Consider the following 16889-nt stretch of genomic DNA (forward strand, 5'->3'; position numbering starts at 1 on the left):
TTCCTATCTTGACCTATTGATACCCTAGACTTGATACAGAGGAACAATGATTCGCTTTGCCGTGTCTTGGCTTCTGAACTCAGTTTGGTTATAGCTAGAACCCATATGCCTTCTCAACTCCAATCTTCCACAGACTAGAGATGTTTTGTAGTAGTCTAGAAATAGAATAGACAACTAAAGCAGTGTAGCCTTATAACTTTATAACATGGAGCAGATTTCTTATTAAACATATTATCATGTTTCCTTCCATTCTCATCACTATTTAAAAATCATTCTTAAATATTTTAAATTACTTTGTATTCAGATAGAACGAACACTTTCGACAAATCAAGGATGTGGGGCTCATTGTCAGAGTAACAAACATTATATTAGGAAAAAAAATTATTGGGAAACAATTCTCAATTCCAATTTATTAAAGTGTTCCCATCAGACGAGCCACTCTCCTAATTTTTTTTCCAATATCTTTGTCCTTCTTGGAAAAATTTAATTTTGCCTTTGGTTTTACCAAGCCGTCACTATATTCAAGCCGTTAAATTTGGTTCATATTGAGCAAAAAGCCAGGCAAATAAACCAGAATAGGGGTATGGATTGGGGGGGGGAGAGGTATATACCCCTAATACTTTGAAAAGCAATTTTTTTCGCATCATCATTTAAAAAATCTAAAATAATTCTTACCCTCCCTCCTTCAGTTAGTACCCCTGTCCTGGAAGGGGCTTCAAATCCAACCCTCTCTGAAAATTTAAACATGTTTACAATTATCATAACAAATTGGTGATTTTATGGTTTTTGCGATATTTTGCTAGGTAAAGACACAACTTTATGCGGGTTTCTGTTTTCTTTTAAAATATATCCAACAAGTCGCTTCCTTTGTAAATATCATTTGAATTTCTTAGATGGCGTTTAAATGAAACATCCTATTCCTTGTTATCAAACGGTTCGTGGTAGCGAACTGTAGTAAGGAGCGACTCTGCTCAATAGTAACCAAAACTCTAAAAAACGGAATTTTGATACCAATTTTCGATCTTTCCATAGAGAAATTTTTTATGAGGGAAGAGAGTTTACATGAGGGGGGCGCAGGATTTTCTAGCATTATTTAAAAAAAAACAAAGAGAAAATAAATAAAAAATTTTTTCAACTGGAAGTAATGTGTAGCATTAAAACTTAAAATGAACATAAAATATTACGCATATAATGGGGTTCGTCTCCTCCACAATACCTTGCTCTTTACGCTAAAGTATTTTATAGCAATTTTAACTATTTATTCTACGGCCTTTGTGATTCAGGGGTCATTCTTAAAGATTTGGGACAAAATTCAAGCTATAGTGTAAAGACGAAAGTATTGACGAGGACGTGAACCCCCTCATATACGCAATAAAAATACACACATATAGAAGTTTGTTACGTAAGTATATTAGTTAGGTATGTATGTTTATTACTAACAAAAATGTTCGTTAAAAAAAAATCTGATTGCATTTTATACGGGATAATTTGTGTTCGTTTTAAGCTTTAATGTCGCTCCTTGCTTGTACTTAAAAAAAACTTGTTTTTTAAATTTAATTTGCTTTAAGAAATTGGTATCCAAAATAGTAAAAAACTAAATTTAAAAGTGTAAAAAAGAGTTGAATTTACCCAAGCTGCTACGTTCTGGTCTAACCCGTGGCCCGGTGGTGCCAAAGAGGCAATGGCATTTATTCCTTCTAAATTTCAAAAAAATTTCGTTTTTGTACTTTTACTGAAAAATCTCTTTTTTGATATTTTCGTTGAAAACATCCAAAAAATGCCTGGTAAATTTGCAGTGGTTAATCCCACCTAAAGGGAACTTGGTAATATAAACATTACTATTATACTCCTTACTGCATAAAAATATCCTGATACATTACCTTACAATGCAATCTCTCCCCCCTTAAGATCCAGATATAGCCCTAGGACATATGTCTGGGAAAAATGTTTTATTCGGAAAGAACATACTATAGGGAATATAACTATACTATTTGCATCATATTAGTATGCTCCCTTTTTATTTTGTCAATCATTATACTTTTATCGTTTCCACTCTCCCCCCTCCCCCCAAAAAATCAACAACAAATACATCAGTCTCCCCATATTTTCATGAATCGATGTAACTGTTTAACCCATTTTCGTTCCTAAATATCAAAACGTTCTTATAATGAGATATTCTCATATTGTAAATTTATACTTTACAGGCCTATAGAAGGTTTTCTTGAATTCTCATGGGAACTTAGCTACAGACGAATTTTTTTTCCACTCTTCGATTTCTCATGTTCCATTGCTCGACTCACTACTAGTATGGTCAGGTGCCTGATATGAGACACCGCTACAAGGGAAGCGAAATTACATAATTGATGTATTTTTACTTTTTCTTTTTCGAGAGTTCTGGCTTAGACATTCTGGCAATATTAGATAGTGGAGTCATGAGTGGGAAAAACAATGGAAAAAAAAACAAGGAAGTCAGAGACACTGTTACCATATGGGGCAATATGCAAATAAAGCAATATGCAATTTACCTTTCCTAAGGCTTGAAATCAAAGCAAAAAATAGAACTCAAGTAGAATTCAGTCTTCGTTGAAAGATTTGGCACCAGATTTTGAAGTCTGAAAAGTGAAGCATTTTCGACTGAAATTGATTGGAGACCAACGAGCAACGACAAGTTGTTTACACGACGGGTATTTTCAGGGGGAAAGGGAGTAAGTGCCTATCCCTGTTTTAGCTGAACTTCTATTCTATTTTGTGTTTTTGTTTCCTTTTGAAACTCCGTGAAAAAATCTATTGACGCTGTTGGAGCATTTTTATTTTATCTTTTCTTATTATTCATAAGGTTTAATCAGTTGTAATGAATTATTGCAATAGGCAATGGCGTTTACCCCTACCCTTTAAAATACTCCTTGGAAATACGCTCTGGAAATACGCCCCCAAAAATAAACATAAAAAATACACCTCTTTATATTACCTGTTGTTATAACCCATTAGGTGTAATCAGTTGTAATAAATTATTGCGGTGGGAGCTGGCGTTTACCCCTCCCCCGTAAAATTATCTTAGATATTACCCTAATTCCTCCAGTGGCTCCTCAGGAGCACAGGGTACCGTGAATAGCCTCGAATCTTCCCTCATGTGAGCCACTGTGTACATGTCGTCCCCCTCTGTAATGAGACTCGTCTAGAGGGCTCTTCTGTCATGTTCCTACATCCTACAGAAAGTGTTCTTTGGTCTTCCTTGGTAACAGGTGCTTTCCAGTTGCCAGTGGAGAAGCATTTTTAGAGGCCTGTAATCTGGCATGTAGAGGATGTATCCAATGTATCACCATCTACGTTATCGTACAATGGTTGCGATATATGGCTGGCCTGTGGGGGTACGGATCTCGTCGTTGCTGACACGGTCTCTCCATCTGATCCTAAGGATTCGGTGAAGACAGTTATTCTCGAAGGTAGTAAGGCGTTTCTCTTGTTCCGCAGTTAGCTTAAGGCATTCCATGGCGTAACTTGGGGCAGACAGTATATTGCTCAGGACGAACATTAGTTTCAACTTAAGCAAATATACGATTGATATCCAGACCCGTAGAAGTCTCTGAAATGATGCGTTGGCTGGAAGCGACTGAAGTCCCTAAGTACTTGAAGTCAGGCACCTTTTCGATGTCCTCTCCTCCTAGTTCGATTCCCATGGGTGAACTACTGATTGACTTAGCTTTTGTCTTTGGGGCTTTGATGTGTAGTCCGTATTGTTCAGCCTTCTTCAGAAATCCCCAAAGCTTCTGCTTATCGGCTTTTATGAACCCAACATCGTCAGCGAAGTCGACATCCTGAAGAAGTTTTCCCACAATCCAGATTCCATACCCATATATCTGTCGATAGATGTAATCTACAACTAGGATGAAGATGAAAGGTGACAGTAAGCAGCCTCGCGTGACGCCAAACATCAGCTTGAAGCAGTGTGTGCAGCCGTCTTAGATTTTATCACAGCATTTGGTCTCTTAGTATATGTCAACTATTGGACGGATTAGCTTCTAGGGAATGCCGTAGAACTGCAATGCTCTCCACAGGGTCTGAAGATCTACTGAATCAAACGCCTTTTTGAAGTCCACGACGTGTATATATTAGCACTGTCTCCATTTGTTAGGATATTCCAGCATTCTGCGTATAGTAAAAATGAGGTCGACAGAGGATCTTTTTGACCAAAATCCATGCTGCTCTTCACGTAAGTGAGGATTAAGGACAATTTGGAGTTTACCTAATATTATTGCTGTGAAGAGCTTTGCAGGGATCGAGAGATGATTGATTCCTCTATAGATCTCCCATTCTTTAGCGTCTATTTTCTTGAAGAGTTTGAAAAAGACTCCTGTTCTCTAGTCTTTGGGGAATTTTACGGTCTGCCAGAGAAGCAAGAAGAAGAATAGCTAGATGGCCAGGGCTCGACGTATGCTGAACTTGGTCATTTCTTCTAAAATGCGGTCTCAACCAGGGACCTTCTCATTCTTAAGTCTCTTATCTGCTGAGAGTAACTCGTCGGCTAACTGCTTTTCATTACTGATGTGAAGAATGAACTGAAGTTGGTATGGTATATCTGGTGGTACTGCTGGAGTTGGACGATTAAGTGGGGATCGAAGTAACTCACCCACCGTTCCTATTGTTCTTCCGCATCTATAAGGGGCCATCCATCTTCATATTTTAAGAGGCATTCTTGGATGCTTGACTTGCCTACTATTTCTTTGGTGAGGTGATATATGGTTCGTGTGTCTCCAAGGCTCACTGCTCCTTCGGCTTGTCTAGCGTTTTTGCTCATGTATTGCCGTCTGTCAGATCTGGCACTTTTCTTTACATTTCCATCAGCCTCTTTATAGGCAAAGCTCTTGGTCACCTCTGAGTGATTATTTTCCTCGAGGGAGCTGGACTTGAGTTCCTTTAAACTTTCTATACGATTCCAGATCTTCTTAGATATCCAATGTTGCTTAGCCGGCCTTCTGAACCCGAGGGATTCTTTGGCCACATCCATGTAGTTTTTGTGGATTGTTTCCCAATCTTCTTTGACGTCTTCTGGTAGGTTATATAGGGATTCAATTTTATTGGACAGTTTGATGCCAAACGAATATCGAACGCAATTGTCACTTAGTTTGTTCACGTCAAAGCTTTTGAATATGTCTGTCTTCAGCTTCCGATTATTTGACTTGAGGTTCAATTTCAATGTGGTGACTGCTAGTTTGTGGTCTGAACCAACTTCGGTGCTTCGGAAGCTTCGCACGTCTCTTGGGCTTGTTCACCATCTCTGGTGGATCAGGAAATGGTCTATTTGGTTTTTGACGGTGCCGTCCAGGGATGTCCAAGTGTATTTGTTGATATCTTTATGCTGAAACAGCTTACCGCTGATCAGCAAATCATTCCCCTTAGTGAAGCTGAAAAGTTTAGCTCCATTTTCGTTTATGATGCCAAATCGGTGGTGACCCATCACTTCAAGGGAGTAGGATCTGTCTTGGCCAACCTTTGCTTTGAGGTCCCTTGTGATACAGGTGACGTCGTGGAGCAGGATTGATTCCATCGCAGAGTGGGGATTGTCGTAGAACTCATCTTTAAGGGTGTCATCAACATAATTTGTCGGTACATAGAACACGATCAACGACAATTTGGGAGGGGGGGGGGGTTAGAAACAAATTTTGCATCCAGTATTCTTTCGTTGAATACATTTTGACGCCCTATGCACCAGCAATGGCTCTGGAGGATCTTTATCCTTTTTTATTCTTTCATTTACCAGTTTCCATGAGTAGAGAGCCTTTGTCGCATTTGTACCTAATATTGCTATCACTCGTGCAAGGGGACTTCCAGTCCCGGGGCTCGCATGGGTCATCATCAGATTTAGAGGTTCGAATCCAAGGCTTATGGTTGACGTTTCGTTAGCGGTCCTTGTTCTACGGGGATAGCTTGCTAGGCTAACAACCAACCAGTTCTTTGGCTTGGCTAGGGGCAGGGACGCCAGTTGCTGACTATTCGGCTGGAACCCAACAGGCCTACCCAACATGCAGAGGCCGTTGTCCAAATTTGGATCATCCGCCCTATTTCACTGTTGTCCTCCTGGAGAGGATCCTGGCAACATGGTATCGTGCAGTATCATGCAGTTTAAACCATTTCTGGAAGAGGGCTTGCAACTAACAGGACATGTCCACATGCAGGTGGGTCCTTCTCAGTGTGCATTAAAGAGGCCTTCTTCCTCCTTTATCTTTATTTATGGCCCCCAGGTAAAGGTACCCCACTTTCAATTTATGGACCACCAGAGGCTAGGTCCTTCTTGGTATGTGCCTCCCTTTATGGGAGGTATCCTACGGATCTTTAAGACCTTCCCACACTTGGGAAAGCTCTGAGTGAACTGGAGAGGGCTCCCCATGAGAAGGTGACTCAGAAGGTACTCAGCATACCTACTGAAATAAAATACCCCGTAAAATATCCCGTGGAAATTATCCCACAGCGATACCCTTCCCTCCACAAACACACACAGAAAATATCCCTTTTTATTCTACCTTTTATTATAACCTATAAATTTTAATAAGTTGCAATGAATTACTACAGTGGGAGCTGGTGTTTACCCTCCCCCACCCAAAAAAAATTACCACAGTTAACACCCAACTGCAGACAATACCTCGAAATTTTAACTGGTTACCTCTGGGGAAAAGAGGATAGAGAAGGAAGACTGGCTATTTCAAATTTTGATAGGAAGCATTTGGGGAAAAAAGAGCGAAGAATGATTTCCCTTTAGTCATTTTCGACTCTTAAAAAGGGTTCGAAAAATTTTTATTTCCAAGAGAAGGAGCCTCCTTAAAAGTTTATACAACTACACCTTCCGTAAGAACTTTTATATGGTGACAATGGGCAACTAGCAGAGCTTATGGTGCTTTTGCTGAGGGCTGGGGGGATTCAAATCTGAAGCCATAATCATTTGACATTTCAACTATAATGAGCAAAGTGGCCAACTCAAAATTTTGATCAAAGGTGTTAAGAAAAAAGGGTATATGAGGGATGGCTTTTTGCCGTCCGGTTACTTTTGACTTTTGTGAAATAGACCTAGAACTTTTAATTTCCAATCACATGAACCTCTTTCAAGATTTAGAAGATCAATCCTTCTATCAAACCTCATATGCTCCTTGGATATAACTTATAACCCGTACCTACAGGTTCTGTGGGGTTTCGTTAATCTGGAGACATTGCTATATAATCATTAGGTGATCTTTGACAAAATAACTATCTCAAAATTGCGATTCGATTCATTCGGGGAAGAGACTGCATCGGGGGGGGGGGAGGATATTTGCCCTCCAACTACTTTTGGCTCCTCAAAAGGGAAACGAAACTACCAATTTCCAATGTAATTAGCATCTTTTTAAGTTTATACGGACACCTTTTCAATCTGAACCTTATATGTTCTCGAACATAACTTGAAGCCCTTTCCCGTGGACTCTGTAGGTTGTATCAGCCCCAAAGGTATCGTTTATAATCTTTGGACTATTTTCAACAAGTTGGTTGTTTTCGAATTTTGATTGGATTTTTTGGGAAAAACGGGGTGAAGGAGGAAAGGGGGACTGGTTACCCATTTACTCTTTGATGTCCAATCGAGTGAACCTCCTCCAAAGTTTATACAGTATATTAGGAAGGAACGTTTAGTGAAAAATAAAATTGATAGTTATTTGATATTTGGATCATTTTGGAACTAACGGCAAACTCAAAATTTTGATCGAAAATATTAAAGAAAAACAGGCACCGGAGGGGTGGGGGGGGGGGTCGGCTACCCTCTGATTACTCTTGAGTTATACAAACTAAGCCAGAGCTTTTGATTTCCAATTAAATTATCGTCCTCCAAGATTTGTGAGACGATCCCTTCTATCAAACCTTATGACCTCTCTGGTTATATGTTATAACCCGTTATCACGGACTTTGAGGGGTTTTCTTCTCCCCGGTGGCATTGCTTTATGATCTATGGGTAATTTTGAACAAAACATCCATAACAAAATTTCTATACAAGCCACTTGAGGAAAAAAGGTATGGCGGGGGGTCTAGCTACCCTCTGATCACTTTTAACTCTCTAAAAGAGAAATAGAAACTCCAATTTCAAATCAAATGAGTGTATTCGAAAGCTTATGTGGCAAACTTTTCAGAAGAACCTTTTATGCTCCAAAGCATAAATTACATCCCTTGCCCCGGGCTCTGAATATTTGTCAACCTCAAAGGCACTATTTATAATCTTTTGGCAATTATTAATAGAGTGGTTGTCTCAAATTTTCGGTCAAGTGAATTTGAGCAATAGAGGGTACAGGGGGTCTTTTGTTTTCTGAATTCCTTTGACTCTTAAAATGCTGAACAGGTATTTGAATTGTTTTTTTTTTCTATATTCCTGACAAGGACACTGGCCAAAGAGACTTTCAATGAAGGGACTCAAAGTTTTTACTCCGTTTGAGATGCAAGTACTCAAAGTTTAATATTCAGAAAATTAAAAAGAAAACTATAAGCTGCCAAGACAGCTTTGGTGTAATATATCAAACATCAAGGATTTTTAAGATCATATGAGAGAATGTAGATGGCCATAAAATCCAAAATGATCCATCCAATGCCAATTGAGACATTTAATGGAAGCCAATATAGTATTATGTTCGAAAATAACCGATTAGCTAAAAAAGAATAATAAATTACAATTTTATTTTATTTTTTGTAATTAGAGGATCAGAATCACACAAATTCTTAAGGATTTGTCATGAGTTTTGGGTTGATTTAAACACAAACAACGGATCCCAGACTAAAACATACCTAACCTAAAAGGCGTAAAAATAATTAGAAACTGACATCGAATTTACTATAAAAAAAATCCCTAGCTCATCGAGAAAAACGCATAAATTCAAAATAAACAACTTTCTTCGGCAATTAAACTTTCTTTTCAATACTACTAACGATCTCCGTACATACACCTGTCATCTAATATTATAATTGAATTATTCAATTGAAGAGTCAACAAAATGAAAACGTATTTAAGGTCACCTAAGGCAGGGATTTCCCCGATTTTAGATGACTTTCTTAAGCAATGCTGCCACCTCGAGTTTAGGCTGTTATCTGTTAGGCTGTTAGAAATTATTTTTCTCCATGATTCATAGAATAATTTCCTAAGGTGACCATCACAAAAGAAGGAACTTTGTTTAATCCTAGGCTAGGTTGAGAAGAGTGTGACGGCTACCCCATTAGAATATTTACCTGAAAAAATGCCTATAAGAATCAAAATCCACTATTATGAGGCTACCCTCTACTGCCCTAATATTGCCCTTATATACTACCTTGAACTTTTCACAATGCCCTTAAAATAGGTGAGCCATATCACCATGCTGGTTTTTCCCTGAATTTTGCAAAAATTAACTTAAAAATTATTTTAGTACGTTTTACGCTTTACTTTCACCTGTACTTTTTTTTACCTTTTAAAGACGGTCAAGTAAAGGTGTCGACTGAAATATTTACATAATTTTCTTTTATTTTTTAATAGCCGCTCTCTCTTATTTACGGTCTCTCATAATTACGGTTCTTTCGTTTTGTCATGATTAGCCTATTAGGCCTAAGAAATGATTTTTGGCTTTTATCAGTAAAACAAATAAAACAAAAAAGCAATCATAAATGAAATGAAAATAAATAGTGTCATCAAACCTACAAACAACAGGTACATGGATGAAAAATAAATCATAAAGCAAGTAGAAATTAAAATGCATACCAAGTCAAGTACACACCAACAGAATTACAACGAAGAGGAGTTTTGCCATTTGCCACTCTCTACCTCCAAATCCAAAATCCTTCCTAGGGCTGGTGCTGCCCGAAGAATTACGGAATCCCCCTCCTGATTCAAATAGTTCGAAGAAAGAAAAATTAAAGTAAAGTTTATTCAAAGTGATCATCCCCTCCGATGCAACTTCCTCCACCCCCAACCAAAATGAAATATGTGTTAAAAATGTTGGTTAGGAAAATTCTTTTTTCCTCCATAAATATCTGTCTCATTCTTCGTCAATATGCAAAAATAATGAAGTTTCTTATCTGGTCTGAAGCATATTAAATTCACTTAATACAAACAATTTTAGTTTTCATAAATTTCTTGTATGTTACTTGGGCTTAATATTTTGATCTTTTTTTTACAATTCTTACGTTTTTTTTTTACAATTCGTTCGTTTTTGGTATTTAATTAAAGCGTCATTAAGTCTCTTTTCAAAATCTTGTGCATTAGCTCAGCATTGGGTATATTTTCTTTTATATTTCTCTTGCATAACCTGTTCATCTAAATTAATCTTACGTGATTTTACGTGAATCTAACGTGCTTTTACTAAATAAACATCTTTTGTTTTTTTCTCCCACTGGATTAAACTTTATGTAAAAAACATGCAGACTAATTATGTTTTTGTCAGCAGTCTCATAAACGGGTTTGCAATCGAATAGATACTAGCAGTGGTGTTATGAAGTGAAGTGAATCGCCGAAAGACCCCCTCTGTGTTTTAACACCTTAGGGTCCATGCACTTGCACAATTGTATTTTTACGATTCGCTGCGAAAAGTTTATAACGTCCTTTTTCTATCAATCAATCTCAAAAATTTACAAACTAAATTTATACTTTCAACCGATTGTTCTTCAGTTAATGCTCCTCCGAGTAATTCTTCACATAGTTTTATTCGATGTTCTTTCATAAACCTTCTAATGTCTGTCCTGTAACATTCTATGCGGACACAATGGATGATGAGGTGTGCTAAGGTCTCTGTCTGACCACAACAGATGCAATTCTGATCTTCTCCATAGAAACGAGAAAGATATGATCTTGTAGCTGCATGTTGTGACCTAAGTCGAAATGCATTTTTCCTTCTTCTCTTCATAAACTTTCATATAACTTATTTTCGAATTTCCTTCTGGTCTTCTTTGTAACCAAAAGATTTCCAGAGAGATTTCTATTTTCTTCAAAGCTAAACTGTTTTATCTGCTGCATTACGTCTTCCATCTGGAATACTATTGTTGGTGTCGTTGTTTGCATTATTTGCATGTCTGCACTGGCGGCCATTTTAGCTGCTAAATCAGCTTGTTCATTACCCTGGATTTTCTTGTGGCCAGGTATCCAATGAAGCGATAGCTTTATTCCTTTAGAAAGCAGTTGTTGCATGGCTACAAAGCATGAAATCACTTCTCTTGATTGATTCGCTCCATCACTGAATTCATTTAAACATGAAACAGCACTTTTAGAGTCTGTGCATATTCTAACTTGATCCCCGCTTTGTAATTTCTTATATAGATACGATACTGCTTGTCGTATAGCAAACACTTCAGCGTCGAAAATTGACACTTTTTCATGGAGACGGTAAAGTTCTTTCACATTCCACATTGGTATCCAAATCGCAGCTCCGACCTTGTCACTTTTTGAAGCATCAGTAAAGACGTCCATGGCTTCTGGGTAGGTCATTCTTTTCTCCATTGTGAATGATTGATTATAATCCAATCCATCCCATTTTTCAAAATCACAAAAGCATGGAACTTTTTGAATGGCCCATATTGGCGTGATATTTAGATTGGGTACTTCCAGTGCTAGGTTTAAATTTACCAGTAATCCCAAATTTTCTGCCAAATGCAAAGCTTTAATAATTCCATGCTGTTTCTTTGAGGAAATCCATAGTCTTTTTCTTTTAAGTATCGTAGATTTGAATGGGTGGTTGTGATCTGATGTCCAAAGCTTTTTCAAGTATTTCAATGAACGCACATTTCTTCTCACTTCCAAACTTTCCAATCCACTTTCTGATTCTAAGAATGCCTTAGGTGTTGTTTTACGTGCTCCAAATGAAACTCTTATGGTACTATATTGTACTGTGTCCAATAGCCTCAATGCAGACGGGCTGGCAGCCTCATACACCAATGAAGCATACTCTAGTTTTGATCTTATGTATTTGATATAAAATTCCAAAAGAAAGTCTGGTTTGGGACCCCATCTTGTTGCTGATATCATTCGCATAATATTGAGTCTCTTCAAGCATGAGATCTTGAGTTGTTGTATGTGTGGTCTGAATGATAGGTTCTTGTCGAAGATGCAACCAAGCCATTGAAATTCACCTACAATCTCCAATAACTCATTATTAAGGTACAGTCCAGGCAATGTTGTATTTCTCTTCCTTGTAATCATCATGATTTTAGATTTTTCAGGAGAAAATTGGACACAGTTTTCTTGGGACCACCTCTGGACTTGATCAAGGATTATCTGTAACTGTGTTGTTGCTTCATTCACATTATCTGCAATAACCCATATACCATTGTCATCTGCAAATATACCTGCTCAATTTTCTCCTTCATCTACAGGGAGATCATATTCACTTAGATTGTAGTAATCAGGTCATAGCACTGAGCCTTGTGGCACTCCTCTTCTTCTTAATACTTTACTTTGGGAATAGCAACTTCCAACTTTGATTTTAACTTCTCTACCTTCTAAAAAAGAATCCGAAAATTCTAGGAGCTGACCTTTAACTGCAGCAGCCATTATTGCTTCTAATATATGACGGTCGACCATACTTTCAAAAGCTAATACTACATCCAAAAATGCCATCAGTAAAACTTTTTTGTTTTCTAAAGCATAAACAGCATCATTAATGAACATCAGCATCACATCCTTTGTATTTCTATTACGTCTAAATCCACACTGTATATTCTTGAGTCCTCTATTCAATTCAATCACTTGGTTCATTCTCTGTTTCACCAATCGTTCATAAATCTTTCCTAGCACAGGTAGTAAAGTTATTGTTCTATAATTCTCTGGTTTACTTTTATCTTTGCCCACTTTTGGTATCAAAACAACTACTCCATCCTTCCAGATTTTTGGAAACTGTCCTTCATTCCACAACTCATTTATGATATTTAATAAAGCAGCAACCCAGTTTTTTGGCAGGGCTTTCACAAATTGGGTGAAAATCATATCTTCTCCAGGAGCAGTGAGTGGTAGATGATTGATAACTTTCTCAATTTCTTGTGTAAAAAAAGGTTGATTATAAGCTACAGATCGATGACTTTTGGAAAATCTCTTAACTTTAGCTTTCACTTCTATTTCACAGTCACTTAATGGATCAGGTACTCCAATGACACTGTCAAGTAGGGATACAGCTGCTTCAGCTATTTCTTGATCGGTAAGTAGGGTGGAATTCTTGTATGTTATTGGAGGATTTGTTTGATCTTTACGACTTCCACTAATCAGACTCTTAACTGTTGAGTAGACTCTTGATGCAGGGACTCTAAAATCTAACTTATTGAGGAAAATAATCCAGCTTTCTCGTTTAGCAGCAATTCCTGTTTTCTTAAATTCAGCCGCCTTTCGTTGGTACTCTACATATCCATGAAAGGTAGGAAGGCGTTCATAATTGGACTTCGCATCTTTAAGGTCTTGTTTCGCTTTGGTGCATGTTTCATTCCACCACTTAGTAACTTTGTGATTCAATTTGTGTGTATTAATTTTGGGAACAACTTTATCCACAACATCCATTAAAATCGTTTGAAATATCTTAATCTTTTCTTCTGATGAAGACACCTCCTTTAACTGCTCCTCAATATGGACATTTTTTAATGCAGTTGAGAAAGTCTTCCAATCAGTCTTCTTCAATTTGAACTTGTGTGCTATGTTATTAGCTTGTATATTATTGCAACCATTTAACTCAATCATCGCTGGAAGATGGTCACTATATAGTATTGTATTCTTTAAAGATGTCACCTTTGTGGTAGGAGCAATATGTGGGGAAGAGAATACTAGGTCTATAGTGCTGTATTGTCCAGTATTATGGTTGAGGTGGGTAGGTAAATCTTTTGGGGTTAAGAGGCATAGGTCATTATTGTTCATAAGAAAATCTTCAATATCTCTTCCAGCATTGTTGGATCGGCCATTATTAATACAGCTATTATTAATTCTCAACTAAGTACACTTTGCATCATTTGTTCAAATACTTCTCTTAAATTGTTTTCACTTCCATCAGGGTTGTAAATATTGAAAATATTTATTTTCTTCTGGCGATATATAAACATTTTGCATCCTATTATCTCGGCTCTTCCCTGACTTAAATTAACCCATTGTTGATTAAACCGAATGTGATTTCTCAGTCCAATAATGATTCCCCCTTTGTTATCCCCCGTCTGTTATAGTTTGACGTTTCACCGATTCTATGGTGTCTGTCCATATTCTATTTAGATTGGTTCTTTCAGGTTTTACTGCACTACTATGAACTGCTTGGGCATAACTTCTATACATAACTTGAGCTCTTTTAAAGCTAACTTGATATTTTTCAGCTAAATTCAGAATCTCTTTATTTTTCACTCAAATTTGACAGGCTGGTGAAGTTGAAGAATGATTTCCAAGACAATTGGCACATTTATACATGTCTTTGTTGGTAGTGACTTGGTTATTCTTAAGATGACATTCTGCTGATGAATGCTTCCCTGCACATCGCAAGCAGATTGGTTGGTTGGCATGGCAGTCCTTTTAGATATGACCATATTTTTGGCACTTAAAACATTGGATCACTCTTCTGTTATAGGTATGAAGTTCCCTATTTCTTCCACAGAACCATATGCTAGAGGGAAGAAGATTTGATTTAAACGTAACTAAAACTGCAAGACTGTCCTCTAATGTTTTCAATTCTTTGTTAAATCTTTTTTGTCTGATAACTGATAAAACTTCAATGTTTGTCCTTATACTTGCTAGAATATCCTCATTTGAGAGATGTAGAGGAACACCTTTCACAATGCCTCGAGTCAGGCTTTCCCGTTTATTCACTTTAACTTTAGTTTCTGCTATTTGACTTATTGTACACAGTTTAGCAGCTATCTCCTCTTTTTCTGTATGGATTAAAAGTCTTCCTCTTGTCTTATTAACTTCAAATTCAAACTTTTCCTTTCCAAAAATAGAGCTCAAAAACTTAGCAATTGTGAAATCATCTGGGAACTTTTGGTTATCCTCAGTTACTTGAGCTTCCACAGAAATGGATAAAAGATCACTATATGGCATGTCAACACTTTTCTTGTTCAACATGGTAGGATTCTGATTTATGCTACTTTGTACTTCATTAAGCTTCCGCTTCAAATTTCTGTTTTGAGGTTGATTCAGGTACTCAGACACTGGTGAAACATTTCTTCTTTTCATTCCAGTTTTTGTAGGATTGTCAGTGTTTGCCTCACTGATAACACCTTCAGCTTCTAGTGGGTTCACTGCTCTCATTTCTTCTTCACTATTTTCACTTGATGGTAAAGTAGGAAAGTCCTCATTCCATTCTTGAAGGGATTGCAATCTGTTTGAAATAGGCACTGAATAGTTTGTCACAATTGGGAAATGGCTGATATTTGTTATTCCTCCTGACACTGGACTAAAATGACCTTGTCCCTGGCAGCTAGAAACACTTGCAGGTGGGTTCACTTGCATATCCTGGAAAATCACAGGCTGTCCTTGATTGGTAATGGGATATCTCACAAATATAAGTTGTCCATGTTGTTGGAAACCAGCCACATAGTGGTGCATGGTCACAGGTAAAACTATCCCTGGATCTGGAGGGAGATTCATCTTCTCTTTACTATTTTCTATACTTAAAAGTCAAACTTCCACTCTTAAATCACCCTGTTTCTCTATCTTCTGCTGATATTTCAAACACGTTCTATATTTTTAAAGGAAGAACCCAAAACCAGCAGTGGTGTTATTAAGATTCTTAAGATCTGTTTCAAAATTGAGCGGGAACAAAAAAGATAATTAGCCTTAACTTAATTCTTCAAAATTTCTACTAAAACTAAAATTAATTCAGTTGTTAAAAAGACTTAAAAGAAGGAATGAAAAAAAAATTATTTTTTACATAAATAATGATTGTAATTCCTATAAATTTTGCAGTTCAAGGTTCCAGATTTTTTGTTTTATAATTTAAAAAGAAATCAGGGCTTTATTTTTCTCGGTTCCAGTTTTGATTTTGGATCTATTTGCTTTTTTCTAAAAGACCTCTTTGTATATAGTTTTGTTTTAAATTAATGTACTTTTGGCTTATTTTGTCAAAATTCTATTATTGATCAAATTAATGTTTTTTTTTTTATAGATATATCCTTAGACCCATATGTGTAAAGGCTTAATTTTTTGCATAAACGTTTTTCTAAAGACCTTAGGGTAGTACTCAGAATCTAAATGAATACATTCAAGAATATCTCCAGTATGTCCAATAGTTTAAATAGTTGCATTAATGCATCTTTTCAAACCTGCAATAAGAAAAAATAAAATCGTTTTCATTACCATATTGTGGTAATGAAAACAAACTGTACTTACGGAGCAGCCTAGGATAATAGCAACTGAAATTGATACAAAGTTTTTTCTAACAACATATACATCAAAAGAATCTATTTTTATGGTGTTTTAGATATGTAAAATTACCAGATTTAAACTCTCGTGTCAAAATTATAAGCCTGAGAATGTTTTCTTTCAGAGCCGTATCCAGTATTTTTAGTACGTGTCATTATTTTTTTAAGTGGGTGGGAGAGGCTGGGGAGTTGAAGCCTTTTGAGAAGTGTGGGGAGGAGGTAGGGGTAATACAAATTAAAAACGGACAAATAATTTTAAAAATTTCTCCCAAGGAGGGAGGGGATTTTTTGAGATTTCAGCATTGAAAGTGGTCTTATTATAAATTTTCTATTGCTTTTTAGAAATTAAAAAAAAAATGGAGGGAAAACTGAAAATGAGGGGTAAGCTTCAAATTAAAAATTATTGAATTTTTTATAGTAAAAGATCTCTTTAGAGGAGGGAATTAACACAGTAATAAATAATCTGATGTTAAACTTATCAATGACTATTCCACCCTCCCTCCAACGGTCCACAAAAATTCAGTATGTCAGCTTCACCAAACCTAGTT

The 16889-nt window shown here is 36.8% G+C and overlaps 2 protein-coding genes across 2 annotated transcripts; both read right to left on the reverse strand.

Annotated features, from left to right (window-relative positions):
• Positions 1–3542: 3542 nt before the first annotated feature.
• Positions 3543–3932, reverse strand: LOC136037595 (uncharacterized). The gene has a single exon (XM_065720317.1). The coding sequence runs from the start codon at positions 3930–3932 to the stop codon at positions 3543–3545; it is 390 nt and encodes a 129-aa protein (XP_065576389.1).
• A 6938-nt stretch (positions 3933–10870) lies between these two features.
• Positions 10871–12163, reverse strand: LOC136037596 (uncharacterized). Its single transcript, XM_065720318.1, has one exon. The coding sequence runs from the start codon at positions 12161–12163 to the stop codon at positions 10871–10873; it is 1293 nt and encodes a 430-aa protein (XP_065576390.1).
• Between the last annotated feature and the right edge of the window lie 4726 nt (positions 12164–16889).

Source organism: Artemia franciscana, chromosome 17 (assembly GCF_032884065.1).
Source record: "Artemia franciscana chromosome 17, ASM3288406v1, whole genome shotgun sequence".
Classification (NCBI taxonomy): domain Eukaryota; kingdom Metazoa; phylum Arthropoda; class Branchiopoda; order Anostraca; family Artemiidae; genus Artemia; species Artemia franciscana.

Bases quoted from the DNA above. Each gene is read 5' to 3' on its own strand.
- LOC136037595 (XM_065720317.1), bottom strand. From the start codon at position 3,932: ATGTTTGGCGTCACGCGAGGCTGCTTACTGTCACCTTTCATCTTCATC.
- LOC136037596 (XM_065720318.1), bottom strand. From the start codon at position 12,163: ATGATTACAAGGAAGAGAAATACAACATTGCCTGGACTGTACCTTAAT.